The sequence below is a fragment of the Gallinula chloropus genome (assembly GCF_964237585.1).
Source record: "Gallinula chloropus genome assembly, chromosome: 15".
In the NCBI taxonomy this organism is placed as follows: Eukaryota; Metazoa; Chordata; class Aves; order Gruiformes; family Rallidae; genus Gallinula; species Gallinula chloropus.
This window is the reverse complement of record NC_140100.1, coordinates 11,189,002-11,211,748: the sequence shown is the minus strand read 5'-3', so window position 1 is coordinate 11,211,748 and position 22,747 is coordinate 11,189,002. Positions and strand designations below refer to the sequence as shown.

Here is a 22,747-nt window from a genome sequence, read left to right as displayed (position 1 = left end):
TCATGTTTTCATTTTCCTGTTTAACCATTACTACTATTCCACACAGTTAAAAGGAATTAATTTCCTGTATTGATGTGTTGTCAGAGATGTTAGGAAGCGTTCATAACTCTTAAGTCTCTTTGAAATCATCATCTGGTGCTAGTCAGGGGAGTTTTAGTCCCCTTTTCGCCCCCCTCCATTGTGGGATGTGCATTAAAATCCTTTTTAAAGCATATATTTATATTTCAGCAATTAAATCCAGGATGAATGATCTGTTGTATAAAAGAGCAGCTTCCTTAGGTTGCCATTGATAAATTAAGGTATGCCACTGTTAGTTCCTAGCAGCAACGTTCCATTCAAATACTCAAATCTTGATAGAGAGAGACATGCTGGTCTTTATGTTGACTTATTCACTTCTTTCTTCTTGTGAATATGCCAGCCTCTATATAGATGTAGGATATGTTTGTGTGTGGTTATTTATATATATACTTTCATTTTTTCACTCTTGCTTTTTAAGGCACGCGAGATCCAGAACCTATGTTTCAGAACCTGATGTGTGCAAGCTGGAATCTGTGCCCCTGGATTTTGGGGATTACCATCCACTAAAACCCATCACGGTGAGTTCACTTTTGGAAAATGAATGTGCATTAAAGCTGGTTGTGTTCCTCTTTCTTCTGCTCCTTTAAAGTTAAAAGGCTCTGAAGGTGGTGGTGGTACTGGTGAAGCTGCTTTCTGTGTTAGTGGCCTGTTGTTTTAGAGGCAGCAAGGTTTATTCTGTTTGTCCTTGGCTGAAACTTGCTGGTATCTCCTTCTGACAAATATAGCATTCCAGCTTGTGGCTTTTCCTGGGTGCATTAAATGCTGAATAATGGATAAGTTTAAAAATGAAATAGTTGCATTACAAATAACCTGTGTAATTGCTTGATGTCAGGTTTGGAGTTGGGTTAACTGCCAGTCAGCTGTATGCTTTAGAACACTTACTGTTTCTTGAATGTGTGAGAGCCTTTTAAAAATGGGATGTGCAAAAAAATCCAGCAGCTAAGAGATGATAGTCCTATGCTAATGAATGATAAATGGACACCAGCTTTTACCCAGGGAGGTCAGTAAGGAGACAAGACCGGAGGCCTTAACGTATGGATTTCATGTTCCAGGCTGGAGTGCTGTACAAGTAAAGATGAAACTGGCAGAAGGAATCATGAAAGAGGTTGGAGGAGAGGAAGAAAAACAGTAAAATAGAGGAGGGGTACTAGAAAGAAACTTAGAGTTGTTGTTCTTTTGCTTCTGCTGACTTAGAATTGGGGGTGGGGAAGTAATGGAAACGCTACTGAAGAGTGCCTCCGGGTTCAGGGGAAAAGGAGGCGCTTCAGTTTGAATGCTGGTGCTCATCCTGCAGAGTTCCTTTGGTTGGGCTGTGCTTTCACTAAAAGAGCACAATTTATGTAGCACATACTTTGATTGATGATTTATTAGATAGGTGAAGAGAAAGCCTTTTTGTTGACCAGTTCTGAACTTTTCTTTTAGGTTACTGAATCCAAGACCAAGAAAATGAATCGGAAAGGAAGTACTTCTTCTACATCCTCCTCCTCTTCTAGTTCCATGATAGATCCATTGAGCAGTGTCTTGGATGGTACCGATCCCTTGTCGTTATTCGCAGCAGCTGCAGATCCCATGACTACTGCTGCTGCCATGGTAACACTGCAGGGCAGGGTTTTAACTACATAAAAGAAAATTTAAAAAAATACCCCAAAATGGAACTACAGAGCCAACCCTGGATAAAAAGTATTTGTCTCACCCGCTAGAGGTTAATGCAAATAGGAAACATACTGTATTAACACCATAATGTATTCTTTTTTATTTACTGAGATTTATCCAGCTTATCTTGGCATTTGTTTAAATGTGGATTATTTTTTTAACTGTAGTAACTTTTGGAAGGATCAGTTGGTGCTCAAACCATCTATCAGCCTTCTTTTTTTCCTCCAGATGTGTACCTAACCTTTGCATTTGTCCTTTCCCCATAGGATAGCGCGCGGAAGAAGCGGGATAAAGATGACAGCTCAGCAGTGGGAAGTGACTTTGAACCATGGTCAAGCAAACGGGGTGAAATCCTCGCTAGGTACACGACAACAGAGAAGCTCTCTATTGTAAGTGACAGCTTCTCTGGCTTTATTTATTTGTACTAGAACCTTAATGGGTTTTGGATGTTGCTGTGCTGTAATTATTTCATGAGCAAATCTCTGGAAGCCCTCTGAAGTTTGGTTTCAGTGTTGTAGAAAATCATACCACAAACTCCAACTTCTGGCGATTGTTCTGGAGCTGAGTCAGAAGTCTCTTGATACTAAGAAGCCATCACTTTGCCTTATTGTAACAATGCAAAAAAAAACCCTTCTGGTTTTGTGTCTGCTTCTAAATGATTAGAGGCTTAATTAGCAGCCTAATTACCCCGTGCATTCTTGGAATGCTAGCAAGTATGTGTTTCATGAATGTCTGCTTTTTCTGTTTCTTCACAGAATCTGTACATGGGCTCTGAAAAAGGTAAGCAGTTTCTTGAACAGTAACAGATTTTGCTTGAGGCAGAAGGCAGTGACAGGTTTGTGGTCAAGAATAGTTGAAACGTGTTCTCCTGTCCTCTCCCTTTCTGACATACAGTTGGATCTATTGTTTTCTACTGGATTTTTACTTAAAATAATGATTGAAAACAAACTAGTTAACCACCTTGTCTTGACTTCATGTGGGCTGATGAACCTGTGACTGTGCTGTGGAAGGAAATGAAATTCACTGCTTTCCACTGTAGCTTAAAACTTTCTTTCCTTTGAAGTGAGCAGTAATGTTTTGAGGATCATGGTCATCAACTCTTCTGCTTGCTGGAAGGGAAAGCAGACAAGTCCCTTGGGAACTTGTTCAGTTATTCTCTTTACATGAAAGTGAAATGATTTCAGCTATATGCTGAGTGTTCAAAAAAAGAACCCAATGTTGAATATTTTATCGTGTTTTCTAGTGAAGTAAATCTGGGCAGAGTAGTCAAGGCTGCTTGCACAGTAAATCAGAATTTGTGTATTTGAGAAAACATGCAGCATTTTTGGCTTCTGCAAAAAAAAGAAATACTTTTTGTGGGAAGAGAATGATCAAACAGGGTGTCCAGGGAGAGTGTAACATCTCCATCCTTAGATATCTGGATAACAACCTAAAAGTTGGACCAGCTTTGAGGAGGAAAGTTGGACACAAATCCCTGTAGGGCTCGTCTAACCTATATTACCCTGTAGTTCTATCCAGTGGTTCTTTCCTTATCAGGAGAACTTGCAAAAAAATTATATATTCAGTTTTACCTACTTGGCATTCCCTGTTTGAAGTGCACAAGCTGTAGGTACATTGAAATATGTTTCTTCAGGAAGAGTCACCACAGAAATCAATATGTTTCTTCTGTCATGGAAGCAGACTAGTTGTGTGAGCCTGTCAAGCTCCTTTAATTTTGTTTCCCTTTAGAAGTCCCAAGTGTTTAAATGTTAAAGAAACTCAAGCATGTAATTCTTTACAGGAAAAGCTACAACAGCTGGCTCAGCAGTGTCTGAAAAAGTTAGGACAAGGTTAGAAGAACTGGATGATCTGGAAGAGGTGAGAGAGTTTTCTGATCCATTTTTACATTGTAATTTTAGAAGTGAAATAAATTTCCTAGAACCCAAGACTGGTGTGGCTAGGAAGGGACCTCACAGCCCTCCCCAGTCCCAGCCCTCCAGGGTGCCCCAAGGACATCCAACCCAGCCTTGAACCCTGCCAGGGATCCCAGGGCAGCCCCAGCTTCTCTGGGCACCCTGTACCCACCTCTCCAGCTTGTCCATGTCCCTCTGGATGGCAGATTTAAAATTTGTCATTTCAGAGTTGTGAAATAAAAGTCTTTTTATGAAACCTTTCAAAGAGGGTCTGCTTCTGCATGTGTGAATGCAGCGTGTGGATTGCTTTGTACTTTCCTTGGGACAACTCTAGTTCCTTCAATTCAGGCAGAATCATGGTTTTCTGTCACTAGAGCTTGTGATTTGAAAATTCTCCTGCTCTACCAAAGTTGATTTGCCTTGGTACTGGGTGTGGTTGCATGCTTATGTGCTTGATAGAAATCCAGAGTACTCTATTCTCAGACTGCAGTGTTTTACTGTGCAAACATGAGGAGTTCTGTAACTTGCTTTCCTACAACCTGAATCTGGGGTGTATCTGGAGTTGTTTTGGGTAATGATGTTTTTAAACCTCTGCCTCTTAACTCACTGCAGGGTGCCAATGTCTGAGCCAGCACAGTTGCAGTAATTGTGTGTCACAAAGGATTGGACTCTTCTAGTAAAGAAATAAAGTACCTTTTATCATGAGGAAATATGTAACCCTTGGTGAAAATGTAGTTGCATATTAATTCTGTCTTATCTGTGAGTGGTTTTCTGGTGGTTGTTTCTAGACTCTCAGATACTGTGGAATCCATTCTGTAACACAGTTTATTGAACTCTAAAAGCTGCCTTCAGGACTAGTGGTAATGTGCTGCTCACACTTCTAGTAAAGACTCTTCCAGAATCACCTTCTGATTTTTCTGAATGCATTTAGAATTGCTTTGTTCCTGTGTCAGTTTGACTCTAAAGCTTAAACAATTATTTCTGTTTCCAGTGTTGCCCTAGTTTATTTTAGATATTTAATCTTTTGATAAGGTCTGTAAGATCTCCTGGGAAACAATGACAAGAATGCTCCAGCACTGAGCAGGAAGTGAAGATGGGTTTCTTTTTTTTTTTCTTTCACTGAGAACAAGGCACAGCTGGATTGTTCTTGCTGTCAACAAATTTCTTAGGAGCTCACTGACAAAACATTTCACTTCTCACTGCTCCTGTTTCTCCATGGGTGCTAGTATGTTTATGTGTAGTGTTAGTGCACTGATTGTACCAGGAGTAGGATACCACTGAAATACTTCTGGCCTCATGGACAACTCCCAGTACCAACATGTTTGTCTCTTGATAACCAAAGCAGTTGTGATGCACTTCTGTGCCCAACACCTGCAGCATTGATGCTGCTAAGGTAAGAAAGGAAAATGAGGGAACTCTGTAATGAGTTTTGTGTGTTCTCTCCCCCGGTGATTTGACTCTTAAGGCCCTCTCCTTCTTTCCCTCCCACTGTTAAGTTGACTTGTGTTTTCCTGCCAGGGGTCTCAGAAAGAGCTGTTGAATCTGACTCAGCAGGATTACATGAACCGCATCGAAGAACTGAACCAGTCTTTGAAGGATGCTTGGTCCTCTGATCAGAAAGTAAAAGCTCTGAAAATAGTCATCCAGGTCAGTGTTACGTTTCTGCTCTGCACAGGACTGGTGAGTTTGGTGCTGTGACTTTTCCCATTTCTTTCTTGGGAAAGAAAGGTTTTGATTATTTTGCTACCATTTTCTTCTCCACTGGAACCCATTTCTTTCAGAGTTTTACGACTTCTGACAGCAGCTGGATTTCCACCTTCCTTGGTTGTGACTGGGGTGTGTGGGATGGAGCTCTCATTCAGAGTAACCAAATGACACGTGGAAATGTTACCTGTTTAGGGGTAATTAGAAAAAAAATAATATGTAGTGATATCAACTCTTTCTAGACATGTCATTTCCTTTTCTCCACCCCAAATGGTACCAGAATGGCTTTTTGAACGTGTATCCAGATGGATAGGAAAATGGAATAATCTGATTCAGGGCTCTAGAAAGGTACAGGAAACAACCCCAGATTTTTTAAGTGCTCGAGGGTTTTTGTTGTTTAAACTCCTCTACAATCTTCATTTGGCTCATCTGGGGTGATAGGCTGTGGTGGGGGCAGTGGGGAATAGGACAGTTAAATGCTCTTTTGGTTGGCTTGGCCTTTAAAAAAAGGCCAGAGGCAGAGTGTGTCAGAGGATAGAGGAGATAATGACACCCTTAAAAGCTGTAAAACTGAGGTAATGCTCGTAGTCATCGAGTGGGGTTATATAAAGTCAGGTTGGGGTTGTTTTTCTAATGCCAGATCCTCTACTGAAAATTCTTTGCAGTTATTTCAGCTTAAATTGTGGTGAAGACAATAAAGGAAATGAAACATAAATGGAGATCAGAAAATTCTGTGTGCCCTAGGGTGACTAATGTTCTGCTGTAATGCTATGAAATCAGCAGTACTATTCTTTAAAAAACAATCCATATATAGGGTTGTGAAGTGTGAATATCTCAGCAAAAGAGAATATAATATTCAAAGTCTGGAAGAGGAGAGAGATATGGATATACTATATCTACAGTGCACTTATATATACCCTGTGTCTGACATGCAGTGTTAATCTATGTGTTAATAGTTCCAGATACTCCTTTAAAAATTGTTTCACAAACAATTTCAAAATAGTGTAGTTTTTAAGATGGGATTCAGTGCTTTCTTTTAAATGAGCTGTGCCAGAGTTGCACTTGTTTATCTGTCTTAAAGCATTGCTGTACATCGTCTCCCTGCTGCAGATGCCCATCGTTAATGGAAGGACTGGGTCAGAATGAAATAGGAGTTTGGGTAATTTATAGGAATGTAAAATCTTTCACACAGGAGACTAAGTAACTAATAATAATAATTTATACATAGAAAGCAGGATAGGGTAGAAACCTGACTGCACTTTTTTGTTGTGGTTCTTCCTAGTAAATAAGGTAGTGTTAAGAATGTTGTATCCTCTTAAAGAACTAAGCAGTTCCCTTGGCATCAGGCTGCAGTTATGTACATAGCCTGTGGTTACTGGCATGTCCTACTCATCAGGGGGCAATAGGAGGAGCAAGTTTGGCCTTTCTTTGTTGTTGCTATTTTGAGAAATGTATTCTGGGCTAGAAAAAGCCCTTTTAACTTGAATGCCATAACTATAATGATTTAAGAGTGGTGAAATTTGTTTGTGATTTAATGAGGAAATTACCCAAGATCTTTCCTGTGGCCATTTGGGTTGGAACCTTCGTTCTCTGTATCAGTTTTACGGAGCTTGAAGTGCAGGAAGAGTTCTGGTTGTAAGGCAGTGTCTGGATCATTATGAATTTACAATGTGAATTTCTCAAGTGCCTTTTTATGAGATGCTTTCCTTGTCAAGATGGAATAAGCTAAGCTACTTAGGGTAAGCTGAAGTAAGTTGATTTGTATCTGAGCTCTAAGAAAAGTCTTAAGTAAGTGCTCATGGTGTATGTGGATCCTGAGCAGCTACAGAATTACCTTTCTCTGCAAGTGACTGACTGACCACGTGGTCAGGAAGGTGCTGCTTTGGTTGTAAGATGTGAATGGACTCACCTGTCTTTTTGGTGCACTCTTTAAGTTCCTCTTTGAAGAGTAAAGAAAAAAAACCCTAAGTGTGCTCCTTGTTTAGAGGTTCAAATGTTATAATCTCTCGTTGAAACAAAGCCAGTCTCGTGCAGTATCCAGTTCCTTCCTGCAGTTTTGGAATGTCATGAAAACTTGAGCTTTATTTATTCCATTGAGGTAGAAGAATTGTCTCCTGACAAAGGAGAGTGAAGAGACAGAAATCACAGAGGATACTTGTTGATCTTAAATAGAGACCAGAGAATACTCGTGGTTGGGAGGAGGTGGATTTCTCTCCCCAGTCAGTTACCTGTTTTCTTCAGGTGAAAGTTGATTCTTTGTGCCAAAGTTTTTGACTGTGGTTTAGTCTGCAGTCTGTGCATCATCTTGGAAAGCAAAGTATAGCTTAATTAAATATTTGAAAGTATCTTTATTCCTCACTGTGTGTTTTGAGTTCATATCCTAAATGGTTTCTGCCTGGAATTCCATTCAATGATACTGGACCTAAGTTGGTTGATACGCTTTCAATCAGCCATCATTGTAGGCCAACTACTGCAATCTTACTGGGGGCCTGTGGGCAGGGGTTGATCACAGATTCTTCCTTGGAGCTGACCATGGATCAATTGACCTGCTCCCAAAAAGTTTGAACTGGTTAGGTAAGCCACAAAGCTGTCCTGAAAAGCTTGTTAGCTCAAGTTCTAAAATTGTTCAGTTTACATCACATTTTGTTTGATATGGGATACTTGGGGAGATGGGGAGAAACTGAAAAATGCCCGTAAAAGAATTCAGTTTAGAGAAGTGCCCCTCTGTGCTCTAGGGAGGGAATTTGTTTGATCTAAACAAGTGCACAGATCACTTGGTCAGCTGAAAATCTGCATTGTAGATCAGCTTATGTAAAGGAAAACCAGAGCTGTGACAGCTCAGCTGGGAGTGAAGAATAACCTGAGAAATGCAGAGTGCGGTCACACGTGATGTTAGAGGCTCTTGTGCTTCTTGCTGGATAGTTCTTCATGGTGGTTCTCTTCACTGGTAGATAAACATGTCATCCAGCCAGTCTGGAGTGAAAACAGGAACCTGCATTCTCCCCTAAAAACATTTCTTTTTGGTTTTTTTTCCTTCTAGTGTTCTAAGCTTCTTTCAGACACAACAGTGATCCAGTTTTATCCAAGTAAATTTGTTTTAATTACAGACATCCTTGATACTTTTGGTAAGTATCTAATGTGCCAGACTGCATTATTGGTAATAAAATGAAATTGATTTTTTTTTTTGTAATGCAGGAAGACATCAGAGTTACCCAAAAAGTGCTGAAATGAGTTTTAACACAGAATATTTCCAACAGAAACATTTGGACACCTGTGGTATAAACATGGTATATAATTGTTAAAAAACTTATGAGTGAAGTAATTAACATAAAATTACTTCATTTTGTAATTCTGTGCTGTATGTTTTAGTAGATGTCTCAAAGAAAACCTTGGGAAAAAAAACATGTTTAAATTTAGAAATGTAAAACATACTGCCCTTGTTATGAAAATATTTTGGTTTCAACAGCCTCTTGACCCAGGATTTCATTCTATTTATTTTTGAAAAATAGAAGTCTGAAAGTTTTCATCTGAATAGGGATTGTGAAGGGATCAATATGTAGTCACTGATTTTTTTAAAATCTATTCTTATAATTTATAAATGATCCTTTAAGTGAAACTGTCATCCACCTCATGTGCTTCTCTTGGTTTTCTGCCAGGTTTTGGAAAAGACGTAGGACAGTGTTCAGGGTTTTGATGTTTAGCAGGGTAATAGCTGTGATGTATATCCAGATGTTTGCTCAGGTCTTGTTTCCCCTTTGCGCCCTTTTCTACTTAGCAAAGAGTGCTGAAGATAACACAACACCCAAACTGGGCAAAGCAGGACACCAGCTGGCCTGGCCTGGTAGAAGCCTGGCCTGTGGGTCAGCTACCCCTGCGCTGAAGGGACCCACAGAAAGATGTTGTACTGTGTGTGAGTGTGAAATCCAGGCTCGGGTTTGAGCCTCGCTAGAGGGCACCACAGTGCCAGGGTTGTAGGAGGCTTATTTCAGTGTATGTTAGAGAGCAACCCTTGCATCAACATCATTTGCTGTACAGTTCGTTATGAGTGATGTTTTAATTATTATTATTTTTAATTTTAAGGGAAACTAGTGTATGAACGAATTCTGTCAATGTGCATGGACAGTCGTGTCTCTCTGCCAGGTAACTCTGTGTGTGTGTGTTTCTGCTGTGCTCCTGGGAAAAAACACATCTGAATGGATTTGCAAAAGGTTTAATAGGACTTTATTTCCTATGAAAAGAGTTCTGATTTGAACCTAGCAGGTTTTAGTTTTGAGCAGAGTAAAATCCACTGCTTAGGATTTGAGCCAGAAGCCTGAAACCAACAAATATTTCAATTTGAAATAAACCTACAGAAAATACTTAAAATAAATGTGCTTTTTGCAACCCTTATAAGCAGTTCTTAGAATGTTAATGGAGGCAGACAGCTCCCATTGCATGTCACGATTACTGGGCACAGACACCCCTGTTCTGGAGAGCTGAGCTGGTGCTGCTGCTGTACAGCTGCTGGGGGCATTGCTGGTGGGAACTTCCCTGTCAGTGATCAAAGTGGGGGCAGGAAGGACCGTCATGCTGTGTGTGGCAGTGTGAATCCATGGGCGTTTCAGGCCCAATCTCTGTGCTCATCCTGTGGGAACTGAGTGGAACAAAGCTGGGTGAGAAGCCCTGTGATGCTGGGTGAGACAGACCATCTTCCTGTACTCAGCATCTAGCGTGGGGCTTCTCTTGGCAGTGGGGAACTTTCTTGTGGGGCAGGAGCTTCTCACCTTCTGGGGGTGAGGCGGGGAGGGTGCTGGTATTCTAAAACAGTTTCACAGGGAGTTCATAAGCAGAAGCTGCTTATGTGGCTTTATTGCTGAGAGAAGAGGAACTCATCCCTCCCAAGCATCTTGCCTCAGACCTGGCTTGATCCCAAGAATCCTATTTCTGCCTTCTGCTCCAGGCAGTCTAGAGAAAGAGGAGGCAGTGAGCTGCACAACTGCATGCCTGCCTGACCAGAGCCCTGTCCCCATAAACCATCTGTTCCACACTGGGTGGGGGTGGGGGGCAGCTTCTTGCAGCCAGCAGCTGGCACAAATAGTCCCAAAGCTCAGGAGGAGAGAACTGTGCAGCACACAAAACCAAGGGTTCTGTCAGTGCTCAGTATTTCCTAATTCTTGCAATATAGTTTTAAAGAATATTCTTTAAAAATTGTATTATCCCTTTAAAGAATTTGACTGTTTATATGTATGCATTTGTTACAGATTTATATACCTGAGTTTGTTATAGATTCCCTTTATTTATTTATTTATTTATTTGCAATTTTTACTTTTGAGGGGGTGGCAGAGGTTCGATTTCCAAGTGACAGATCTCAAGTGCTTGATTGCAGCTTCTAAAGTGTTCCCTAACGCATGATGGGCACTCTGGTTACCTCTCTCTGCATACTCAGGTCTAACTGCTGCAAGAGTGAGCTGAGGCGCAAACACATGGCCTAGTTTATTGTGCTGTGGTTAACTTCTTGTTGAAAGCAAAGAGAACACAATTTTAAACCTAGAATGAAAAGTACCTTGGCTTTTATTTTCCCCTAGATAATTTTTCTCCAGAGAGTGTTAATGATACAGCCAAAGAAACTTGCTTGAACTGGTTTTTCAAGATCGCTTCAATCAGAGAACTCATTCCCAGATTGTATCCTTGTCAAATGAGACTCTCAGAGTGTGTCTGCAGGTTTTTCCCAGCCTTCTCAAAAAACGAATGTTTGCTTTAACATGCAGGGCAATCTGAGGATGATACTGACTTTGTTTGGCTGGTTTCAGGCTGTATGTTTTACAGGAGTCATGTTTTATAGTAAACTGAATGCTGAATTACTGGCTGTGAGCAGCATGGCAGTGCTAAAGTAGAGCTGATGTGTGAAAACTTGGGAAACAATAAAAATCTTGTCAACAAATCATAAAAATCAACAGAGTGTAGTGGGATGAGTTAGGGAAGGCCTTGAAATAGTATGTTTGGGATGTATTTGGTGGGCAAATTTGGTTTTAAATGCCATGCATCTTTGTTTTCTTCCTTAACTTGGCTTCATTCTAGTTACGTGGAAGCAGCAATCCTGAAGTGCAATAAGTTCCTGTCCAAAACGTAAGAGTACATGTTAAGTGGGGGAAAGAAGTGAGTGGGCAGGGTTATAAGCTGTTCTGAGAGGTTAAGCATGCAAGTTGCATGATTAATGGTGGGTTGGGTCATAATAGGTCTGAGGAGAAGCACTCCTGAGGGGTTTTGGTGAGAAAGCCACGGAAGGAATTCAGGATGAATTGGAATGCAGTAGTCCTTGGAGCTGTGGAATAGATGGTTGTGACATCAGGAGTTGGCAAATGACAAACCAGTGGCTTCAGATGGTGCAGGGGAGAAGCCAGATGGTTGAGATGGAGGAGGATGGCAAGAAGATGGATAGAAACCAGGAAGGAAAATATTGATGTGTCACATTGCTAGAGACGGTGAAACAGTTCAGGAGCAATGAAGCATTAATTGCTGAAGGTCTTGGTGTAAGCTGCATCTGCTGGCAGACAGCTGAGCTGGAAGAGTTCCTTCCCATGCAACGGTCCTTTCTCAGTTGTGTTTTGAAGTGAGCATTGCAAGCCAGATCACTAGTGTAGCAACAGCCTCGTTATCCCCAAACCACCATTCTCTCATCACTGGTATTGATGGAACTCGTCTCCAGACACTAGTACAGCTCTGTCAAAAGGGACCCCTGGGAAGAGGAGACATGGAAGGAGTTCTGCCAGTTCTGCTTGATGCTGTCTTTACATGAAGTTGCAGCCCTTCCAGAGCTCTGCTGCTCCTCCACACCAGAGGAGGAGGTTTCAGTTGTGCTTCTCTTCACAATCCAGGCATCCAGCCTGACTACCTGCGCTGCTCCTCATGGCAAATACTGCCTGTATCGAATGTGGGGTTTGTGTTGCTGCACATGTAAAACAGTTCTTCAGGCATGAAATTTTGTGCTAGTATGCTTCATCTTTGATAGATGCTTAGCTTGTACTCCATCTACAAGGCAGCTACTGAGGTTATTGATTGTTAAACATCATTTTAATTTCTGAAAAATCCTGACAGGGGGATTTCAGAATGTCTGCCGCGCCTCACGTCCATGATCAGAGGAATTGGAGATCCGCTGGTCGCAGTCTATGCAAGGGCCTACCTTTGCAGGGTAGGCTACCATTTCACACTTCAGCTCTCTGGCAAGGATTTCCTGCAGCTGGCTTTGCCACTAGGCAGAAAGTTCATTTAGCTCCCAAAAAAGAAACCTTGAGTTGTTGAGACAGATGTGTTTGTGTTTTTAAAGCTGATCTGTTACTAACTTCTCATTCACTTCTGTGTCATTCTCTTTTCCTCAGTAACATGCCATTTTTTTTTTTTGTTTTGGTATTTTTTTATCTGTGCTTTTGAAAACAGCCCTGTATGGATTAGTTTCCTTTGCAGCTCCAGCTGTACTACACAGGCCTTTTGTTTGTGCATCACCTTGTCTCAGTTATCATTATATTGTCAATATCTATTGTTATACTCATATTTTCCTTTGGGATCCTTGCTTCATTCTGTCCACAGAATAAATACATGTGATTTTAAGCAATTACTGAACTTTGACTGACCTTTTCAGTGTCCTTCACTGCAGGCTGTCTGCATACAATGAATGTATGCAGACTGGTGAGTGCAGGCACTGGGGCAGATCATGATTTCTTCACTGCTCAGGGATACTTGGAGCTGCTGTTAGAAGAGCCATGTTTAAATGCAGCTTAACTACCTCAGGGGAGTTTTTAGTGGACATGACTATAATAGTAAGCAAGACAATAGTCAGAAGTCTGTGATTCAGTGCTCTCTGTTGATTTGGTGTGTGTGACTGGGTGTACTTCTCTGGAAAATGCTTTGGCCTTACAGGTGAAGGAGGATTGTAGGTGTTAGATGCAGATAAAATCTTTCTCTTTCTTTTAATACAGGTTGGGATGGAAGTGGCACCACAACTCAAAGAAAGCCTTAACAAAAATTTCTTTGACTTTCTTCTAACTTTTAAACAAGTAAGCAAAGAGGGGGTTTATTTGCTGTATCACATGAATATACTCCTACCACATACTTTTTAAAAATATCTGAAGTTCTTAACTCTGGATTTAGGGATGTTCCTGTACCCAGATACAGTATGGGAAACTTTATATCCAGAAGTTGAAACTGCTCTATTTAGCATGTTTCCATACTGCAATACTATATGCTCTGAGATTGATATTATTTCCCCCAGCATGCAAGGGAAGCTTCCGAATGTCTGTGCATCTTTGTGGTTTTCTGTTGTCATTTCCATTCATGCACAAACATTGTCCAGTTTATCACAGCTCTGTTTAAATGCCTTTTCACAGCATCATGATTTTTTGTCTTTTATGTCCACAGATTCATGGGGACACAGTTCAGAATCAGCTGGTGGTGCAATGTGTGGAGATACCCTTGTATTTGACTCTGTATTCTCCTGCCATAGACTGGATTTTGCAGTGTATTGCCTACCGTGCTCCTGAAGTAAGTAAGCAAGTGTGGTAATGCTTGGTTCTCATGGGAGTGTTGAGGTGATGAGTTAATTTTGCCTATTAAACCCCCTCAGCCAGTACTTACCTGGGTTTGGAAGCAAGAATGAATAGCCTGGGTACAACTGCCTGTTTTCTCCCTTCTGTACAGGAAGAATGTTCATTTCCACAAGGCTCAAATTACATCACTTTGAATTCAGAGGATGTATTCCTGTTCATTTCTTGCTGTCCTTTAGGTTAAAAGTTTAATCTTTATTTCCTGAATTCACTAGTTTGTTCTGTCACACAGATAGAAGAATTATTTGAGTAAACCACAGCTTTGTACTTGTTTAACATAGCCAGCAGGCCATTTTAACCTCAGTCTGTCTTGAGTTCTGTGGCATAGAGCTGGTGATCTTCACCTGTCCTGCCAGAGATATTTACCTGGCTGGCAAATAAAAATTATTTTGAGATACAGCACAGCTGAAGGATTGCAAATCTGGCTTCCATTAAATGCCACTGTACCTGTTCTAGTCGGTGTGTTGTACATTGTACTACATCCTTGTTTTCTTGTGTTGTAAATACATGTTGGAATGTATTGGGGAGGTAATTAAAACAGCTTTTACTAGACTTCACTACAGTAATTAAAGCTGAATTCATTTGCAGTCTCTACTCGCTAATTTTAGTAATTCTTTCAGGTTCTGCTTACTGAGATGATGGAGAGATGCAAAAAATTGGGCAACAAGTGAGTATTGCACAGTGTAAAAGATGCAAGTCTGTAATGAGTCCCTGTGAGTCCCTGGGGCGAATTCTCTCTCCCTCTTTTTAAAACACTTTTTGGATTCATAACATAGCTTTTAGTGAGTTCCTGGTAGCTCACTAGATTATGATTCCAAACATCTGTTTTCCAGAGATGATTTCTAAAACATGGTAGATTACTTGTGGAGCAGAAGTAAAATGAATTAACGTGATTGCTGTGTTTTGGCTCCTCAGCCAAAGCTCAAGACATGTAATGTGTTCTCCATCAGCTGTCTCTGATGCCTGGTCCTGCTTCATTTTCCTCTGTCTTCCTCCTGTTCCTTGCCTTTAGCTTCCTCTGGGTATGTCAGCCCATTCATGCATGTTGCAGGGGAAGTTGTAGAGCAGCTGACACCCTTGGAAGATGGCAATCTGTAGACAACCCCTTTTTTGAACATTAAAATGAATATCCCAAATGTCTCCTAGAAGTCTGCACACAGGCTAATCACCATCAGTGAGTAGTTCAGGAAGATGGTCTGAAAGTTTTGGATGTACTTCGAGCTGTGTGAATCCAATTTGGCCTGTTGATGAGCTAATCTCAGTTCATTTTGTTGGGTAGGTAGGCTGAGCTCTCTGAAACTTTTCAGCTCTCTAGTTTTTCCTGATGTGCTTCGCACAGCCCAGCTCTGCAGTGGCTGAGGAACTGAAGTATGTTAATCACTTGGGTGAGGACTGCCAGTGTTAGCAGTCTGACTGAGCTAAGGAGTGCAGGGAAAGTGGGATTTTAAAATGTGAAGATGCTGTTGTATCAGAGCATATAATGCAAGTAAAAATAATCTGTGTACTCTATTGTAATTTTTTTATATATAGGTGTTGATGTGTTTTGTGGAGCTTATTTTTGAGTTTCCTTTTAGGATTTCTTATTGTAAAGATGGGCAAAGTGCCTTCTCTTTGTGTCTGTTTGCCTTTTGAAGGAGGGATCTGGTTTAGAGGCTCTATAAAGCACGCTAGTTTTCTTTCAGAGTTCTGTGTTTTTATGCATTTTCATGACTGTCAAAGTATTACAAAGCAAGAGGCATCAGCATCTAAATCTTTAAATAATCTCAGTATGTTCCCTGAACATTGGGGCCATCTCAGTGAAGTGTCAGCCTGCGTCTCTGAATTGCAAACACTTACCTAGTGAACTGGAAGTACTTGTCTAATGCTAAAATGCAAATTCCAGTCAAACTGCTGTGGGACCACTAAGGCTGGGTCAGAAACACAGAGGATGCTGAGCTATTTTAAACACCACACAGAATTTCCCTCAGGATAAACTGCCCCACATTCAGACTAGTGAAGGACACTGTTTTATGAGGCAGCTTCTTTGCTAACTCATGGCTGAGTTTGCCCAAAGGAATTGCCTTTTGAATGATATTAGATTCTGTTTCTTATGTTTGGGGAATAGTATCAGTAAATTGGGTTTTGCATGAATGCAAAGAGTTCATTCTTCCATCATAACTTTGGCTTGATAGTAATACAGATGTGGGTTTAAATTATCATGACTGTCTGAATACATCATTGCCCGTTATTATATGATACAGAGTGTTTGGATGCATTTTAACAATGCAACTCCTAGAATCTGACTTTCTAATTCAGTGGAGATTTATCCTGTCACATATGCTCCTGAACTGCAGTTAAAAAGAGCAAGCAAGTTTCTAAACATCAGCTGCTCCTGGTTTACTTGACCTTTCTAGCAAATGTCTGATAAAACGATGGCTTCAAAAAACCTGTCTGGAACACAGATTCTGCAGGCTGGGTTACTGTTTCCTTATCTCATGGCTTAGTGTTTTCTTGTTTTGCTTATGTGCTATTACTCCTCACCAATGTGAGCTTCATCTGAGAGGGTTTTTTTCTTCCTTCTTCCCTTTTATTGAATTTAGAGTAGCTGCTGGACAGTTGTTAGTCTAAGTTGAGATTAATGTAAATGAAGGGACAGAGGAATTTTGAGACTGAGCTGCACTGATTTGTGCTGTGTTCATTGCAGTGCTTTGCTGTTGAATTCAGTCATGTCAGCGTTCAGAGCAGAGTTTATTGCTGCAAGATCTATGGACTTCATTGGCATGATTAAAGAGTGTGATGAATCTGGATTCCCAAAGGTAACTTCTTGTATGTAACTTGTGTTGTGTGATGGAGTTCTAGTTCCATGTATAATTTGCACATCATTGAAATAAAAGGTGGTTTGGGTCAAAATCTTCCTGAACAGGGTTTGTGCTAGAGCAGTGTTGGACAGACAGATGTGTATCCTCTGCATTTAATGTAAAATTTCTCCTTAACTTTCAGCATCTCCTCTTTCGCTCCTTGGGATTAAACTTGGCATTGGCTGATCCTCCTGAAAACGATCGCCTGCAAATACTGAATGAAGCCTGGAAAGTTATAACAAAGCTGAAGAACCCACAGGTGAGGTATTGTCCATCCTGCTTCACTATCGATTCTGTGTTAGGGTGGAATTGCAGCCAGTTGTTCAACAAGCATGATATGGTTTACCTTTTCTAAATACACGCAGTGATATCTTTATATGATCCCTGCTTTTCTGGGCTCTACTTAAGCACAGCTTAATTCTACTTAACATAACTCTACATAAGCAACTAGTGAAGTTTGTCATTACTGCTAGATCTTTAGGTTTGCATAAACCACACCTCAGGAGGATAATCTTTGCAAGTGTGTTTCTCACAACCGCCTGTAAATATTGGTATTCATGATACTTGTATTTCTAGGATTACATCAACTGTGCTGAAGTGTGGGTGGAGTATACCTGCAGACACTTTACGGTACGTTGGAGTTTGTTTCCTTTGAAGGCTTTCTGGTACAGACCAAGTGGTTTGGGACTAACACAGTTTGGTATTAAACATGGGAAAGCTGTGACTGTGTGTAGGACTTCGGTTGTGAATGAAAGCTGTATGTCCTTTCATGAAAGATGAATAGGAACAAAAGAAGCAGCTTTGAAGGAGTCTTCAGTGCTCCCCAGCACTGCACCTATCTCACCCTTTGATTTTAATGGTTTTTAAGGATTTACTGGAGGTATGGGTAAAGTTGCCAGCTTAACTAGACTTCCACAGAAAACTGATGCTTTGGCAAATGGAAATAGATTATCCAGATGGTTTTCTGAGGCTTCATTTATGTGCTGATTTCGTTACTGTGTTTTGTAAGATTATTTTTCACTACACAGAAACGAGAGGTTAATACAGTCTTGGCTGATGTTATCAAGCACATGACTCCTGATCGAGCGTTTGAAGATGCATACCCACAGGTAAGGGTTTTCTTTAAAATCTGTAAAAATCTGATGTGCATTTTCTCAGATGAAATAAACTTTTAAACACACTGATGTGTCTTACCACAAATAGTTATTTTAAAATACCAGTTGTAACCTGAGAGGTCTTTAGGAATGGGTTAATGCTGTGATTTGTTCCTCCTTTTTTACCCTGCACATCAGCCTTTCAGTTCAGAGAAATGCTAAACCAGAATGACTGCTGTGTTTGGAAGTAGCAATAGCTGACTCCTACACCAACAGTGGTGTTCTGCTGAAGAAAATTAACAGTCATGGCAGGCTGTTGAAACAGAAGCAAACCGTAAAATAATCCATTGCTGCTGGCATTTCTACGGCCTCAGTGACTTATGTCCAGTTCTTGAGGCTGCATGCCAGGTGAGAGATGGATTAATTGAAGAGGTTCTAAAAGAAGGTTTTTGTGGTTATATGCAGGGTAGATAAAATGCCTACAAAAGAATATTTAACAGTCTGGGTTTGGGGGTTTCTGTGTTTGTTTGGTTTTGGTTTGTGTTTTAGTCTAGAGAGCTGGAGGACATGCAGACTATAAATTAGAAAAATCTGCCTAACCATAAAAAGTGAAGAACAAATAAATAAAGCCTGGGCAGGCTGGTCAGCCTCAGTTCATATGAGTTCTGAAGAGCTTGTTGGAAAAACAGCTGTTGGGACCAGTGTAGCTGTCTCTGCTTTGGGGAAAGAAATTGCATCAATGCTTGAAGTGTCTTCCGATCCATTTTTCTATGAATAACTAGGGAGGAATAATCTCTGCTGGGGACAGTCTTACTTTAACTTGTATGACAATAATCTCTCTCCCCTCCTTTCTTCCCTCTTTAGCTGCAGTCAATTATTCAGAAAGTTATTACCTATATCCATGATTTCTCTCTGCTTTTTTCAGTGGTAAGTGATACTCTTTAACAAACTATTTTGCACTTACTCTGCAAGGCAGTTTACCTGACTTGGATATTTAGGTTGTTTGCAACATCTCATAGTGAGAGGACCTTTGTTGTGTTGATAGGTGCCGAAATGTTTTGGGAAGTCTGCTGCTTACTGCTTAAATATTTATTATTCTAATTCCAGTTTTCTGTACATTTTTGTTTCCTTAGGCTGTTAGATGCTCTAAGTTTCTTACTCTGGCCTAAGTGATGATCAATGAAAGATAAAATACCATTTGTTTCTGTGTGCTCATGTAGTTGCTGGTAGCTGTTTCTCTGTTATGACATATACCTAACATGCTCTGTCACAGGGCTTTAGTTTGGCAGTGAAACATAGTTCAGAGATGGGGTATGAAGTAGAGAAAGAGGGACAAAGACAGCAGGTGTCCAAGGATTGAAACCAATTGAAGAGTAAAATTTAAGACCAAGCTGGTGATTTGGAGTCAAGACTTGTTCACAAATTGCTGATAATTCTGAAAAACCTACCCTTGCTACATTCTTGAGATGATAAACTAAATATTTCAGTATCTTGACAACCTGAATCCTTACCTTGAGGAAAATCTGAATGTCTTGGACCCTCATAAGTTCCCCTGAGTACATGCCCTGGGTATATGCGAAATGGCTACTGGCATGTGGCCTTTTCTCATCGTTTTTACTGCCCTGTTGTTTGTTCCAGATGACTTTGTTGTGATCTTCACCTGTTTCATGCATGTGATTTGCTTTTAAAAGATTTGCAACATGTGTTTCTTTGTTTTGTGTTTTATTCTGGATCTCTGCAATCAATGAATTGATCAGCCATCAGTGCTTTGTTCCACCCTTAAATCCTTCAGGATGAATAACTGGTTTCAAAAAAGATTAGCTATCTTATATTATATTGTCTTAAAACTATCTTATTATTTATTGTGGTAGTGTGCTATTTGTAAAATCCCTAACTTTACTTGTTTCTGTATTTGTACTTTCAGGAGAAATTCTTGCCGTTTCTGGATATGTTCCAGAAGGAAAGTGTCAGAGTGGAGGTTTGCAAGTGCATTATGGAATCTTTTATTAAGTAAGTGGAGAATATTGAGGTTAAATGCACTCAGGAGTGGCTGGGGAATGGGTTGAAAGATTGCTAGGGACGATGAGTCAGTGTACAGGCTGCTTAGCTTGTGAAAGTGTTCAGGGCTATAGGGGGGGGAAAATGAAAACATGTCAGTTTTGTTATTCCATTGGTGGATTGTTTAACTCTTCACAAAACAAGCTGAAATTGAAGCAATCATATTGATGCTGGCTTGCTGTGGATTATCAGAAGTTCTCTGAGCTTTTTTAAATTGATGCTGCCTTGATTTATGAAATGTATTTCATATTCCAGCTGAGGTGGCAGCACAGACCTGTTGCCTTGGTGTAATGGGGAAGAAGGGAGTGCTCTGTTACAGAGAAAAATGGGTTTTTCCATAGCTGAAAGTGAACTTAGAGAAAGAGGCTTCATCTTCAAATGCTGTCAAACAGTCCTTTTTCTTTCAAACAATTAACAGGTTCCTTGAAACAGATTTTTTTTCTTTCTTTTTCACTGTCCCTTCAGGTATATTTCCACACTGCCAAGCCCCAGCAAGCCTCTTCTCCAGGCTAAACAGTCCCACCTCTCTTGGCCTTTGCTTGTAGGAGAGATACTGCAGCCCTTAATCGTCTTAGTGGTGCTCTGCTGCACGTGTGCCTCTGTACCTAAACGTGACACTTACCCTCCCCCTCCTCTCCATCAGCAGCTGAGAAACTGTATTACATCCTGGTAGAATTAGGATTGCTTTGGTTTGATGTTCTTGGGTTGCCTCCATGTCTCACCTGGGGCCTCCCTTAAGGAGTCAGACTCTGTGCCTTGGCAGTAAAGCTCCATTTATTAAAATAGTGTTTCTTAATTAGTGTTTGTAGGAATTGGACATCTATTAACCATGGGATCTTTGAGGTTCTGTTGGTTAAATAACCAATATAAAACTCGCATGGCATCACCCAGTGCTGATGATTGGAATTCTGTGTGAAATCAGTGTTACTCCACTGACTTTTTCATTTTGACAGAGCAGGGTTTTTTATTCACTCCTTCTAAAATGTTTTGTAGGCATCAGCAGGAATCTACAAAGGACCCTGTTATACTCAATGCTCTTCTGCATATCTGCAAGACGATGCACGATTCTGTAAAGTAAGACAAACTTTATTCCTGCTAATAACTGGTGCAGAGTTTGGCTGCTCGTTGTACACTGTGGCATTTCTGAGGCCGTTTGCTTTGTGGTGGATTAAGACATGAATCCAATTAGTGGTGAGGGAAAAGCTGTGCAGTGAAGTGGCAGCACGTACCATTTGCTCTTTAATTAGTGCTTTGTTTTTGAATACTAAAGCAGAATTTTAAAAGCAAGTGGTTTTGTAGAGTTTTGTAGTGAAGCAGAGACACTAAACAATCCTTTAAAATACTTTTGATAGCAAAACCAACGTAATCGTTGAGTTATAGTGAATAATAAACTATTTTTGAGACTTAAGTGAGTATTTATCTATGAAAGCACAGGTGGCCATACCAAATTACATTTGGTTTCGAGCCTCTTTTTATCAGCCATTACAAAGGGGTGTGAAATCTTTAAAAGAACACCTGGAAAACCTCTAGAAATTTGAACAGGGGTGGCTAGAACAGAGAGGCTCTTGAACCATCTATGTCTTTCCCCTAAACCTTCTTCACTTTTTCCCCTTTGAGAACCAAGAATCCCAACACTATGAACTTCAGATCTGAAAAGCACAAATCTCTTTTTTTCTTCAGGTTTGGGTTGAGTAGAGTTTCCTTTGGAACTCGGAGCCCAGAGCCTCTTAGCATGGCAGACCCTGCAAAGGAACTCGTGACTTCTTCAGCCTTGAAATGCTGTGAATGCAGGACATATTGCCAATAAATAAGTCAGATTTGGCATATTATTCCAATTTATACCAGCCAGAGTGCTTTATTTTGGGTTAGAGCATCTTATTTGGCTGTGTGTTGCACTAAAAGCCACTTCAACCTTTAAATAGAACAATATATTGAAGCCAAAACAGCTTATTAAAATTAGGCAGTTTACGGCAACCCATATTTGGTGCTTGCTCTGAAGTTTTGCCAAACCAATTTGCTAGCTTACTGGAATCCTTAAAATCCCTTAAACCAGCAGTTGAGTTCTTTTTGTGGAGATAGTGTTGTGCATCTTCAGCTTGGCTCATTTGTGTCCTCTCCCAGTGGCTTATCATAAATTCTAACTAACCTAAAGTAACTTCTGCAGCTATTCCTACATCCTGGTTCAGGAAACTCCCAAGCCATTGTTTGGGGCTCACTGACCCACTGACAGCTGTGGGAGGTTAACAGCCTTTAGTGTGGTAGGGCTCTGATTCAGAACTGAACTGGAAACCTGTAACTGACACAGAGATCTCATTACAAGTCTTCTGAGCCTTTCAGAGCCCATCCGTTGACTGTCTTGATTGGCAATACTCTAATGAGCTAATCATGCTGAGATTTTCTTCCCTCCTTTACTCAATTTGTATAATAAACTATTGTTCTCTTCCCATCTGGTGTCTGAGCTAAGAAATTGGTAACTGATATGCTAAAGGTCAAAGCTGGAGACAAGTATATAATAGTAAAAGGATTAAATTGTATTAGTTAATTGTAATTTAACTTTTTGCTCATCTGTTTTCACCGAAACAGATTTGACTTACTGGATTTTCATGTGATGTAAATTGGTTTCAAACCAGATTTGGACTCTTGCTATAGGTGGTACCGGTGTTAAACTTGAAAAGAAACTCTTTTTGCATGTCCCTTCAGTTCTTACTAAAACAAGAAAGCAACACTGTGACATGGTGATGTTAATTATTTTTTAAAAAAGGCAATTTTTAAGCTTGTGGGGTTTTTTAATTTGGAATTTAGTTTGGCACATGGCTGACTTGGTGCTATTCGTACTGAAATTAGTTTTACTGCTT

At 40.4% G+C, this 22,747-nt stretch overlaps 1 protein-coding gene across 1 annotated transcript in view; it reads left to right on the top strand.

Annotated features, from left to right (window-relative positions):
* The window catches only part of VPS35L (VPS35 endosomal protein sorting factor like), a 46,638-nt gene that overhangs the window by 879 nt on the left and 23,012 nt on the right, over positions 1-22,747 (top strand). The window contains 21 exon segments of the mRNA XM_084271017.1: positions 497-596; positions 1,501-1,668; positions 1,998-2,120; positions 2,487-2,511; positions 3,512-3,588; positions 5,142-5,270; positions 8,368-8,452; positions 9,408-9,467; positions 10,892-10,988; positions 11,385-11,432; positions 12,402-12,495; positions 13,280-13,357; positions 13,719-13,841; positions 14,524-14,570; positions 16,587-16,698; positions 16,883-16,999; positions 17,317-17,370; positions 17,769-17,849; positions 18,699-18,761; positions 19,759-19,844; positions 20,886-20,966. Coding sequence (XP_084127143.1) covers positions 497-596; positions 1,501-1,668; positions 1,998-2,120; positions 2,487-2,511; positions 3,512-3,588; positions 5,142-5,270; positions 8,368-8,452; positions 9,408-9,467; positions 10,892-10,988; positions 11,385-11,432; positions 12,402-12,495; positions 13,280-13,357; positions 13,719-13,841; positions 14,524-14,570; positions 16,587-16,698; positions 16,883-16,999; positions 17,317-17,370; positions 17,769-17,849; positions 18,699-18,761; positions 19,759-19,844; positions 20,886-20,966 — 1,848 coding nt within the window.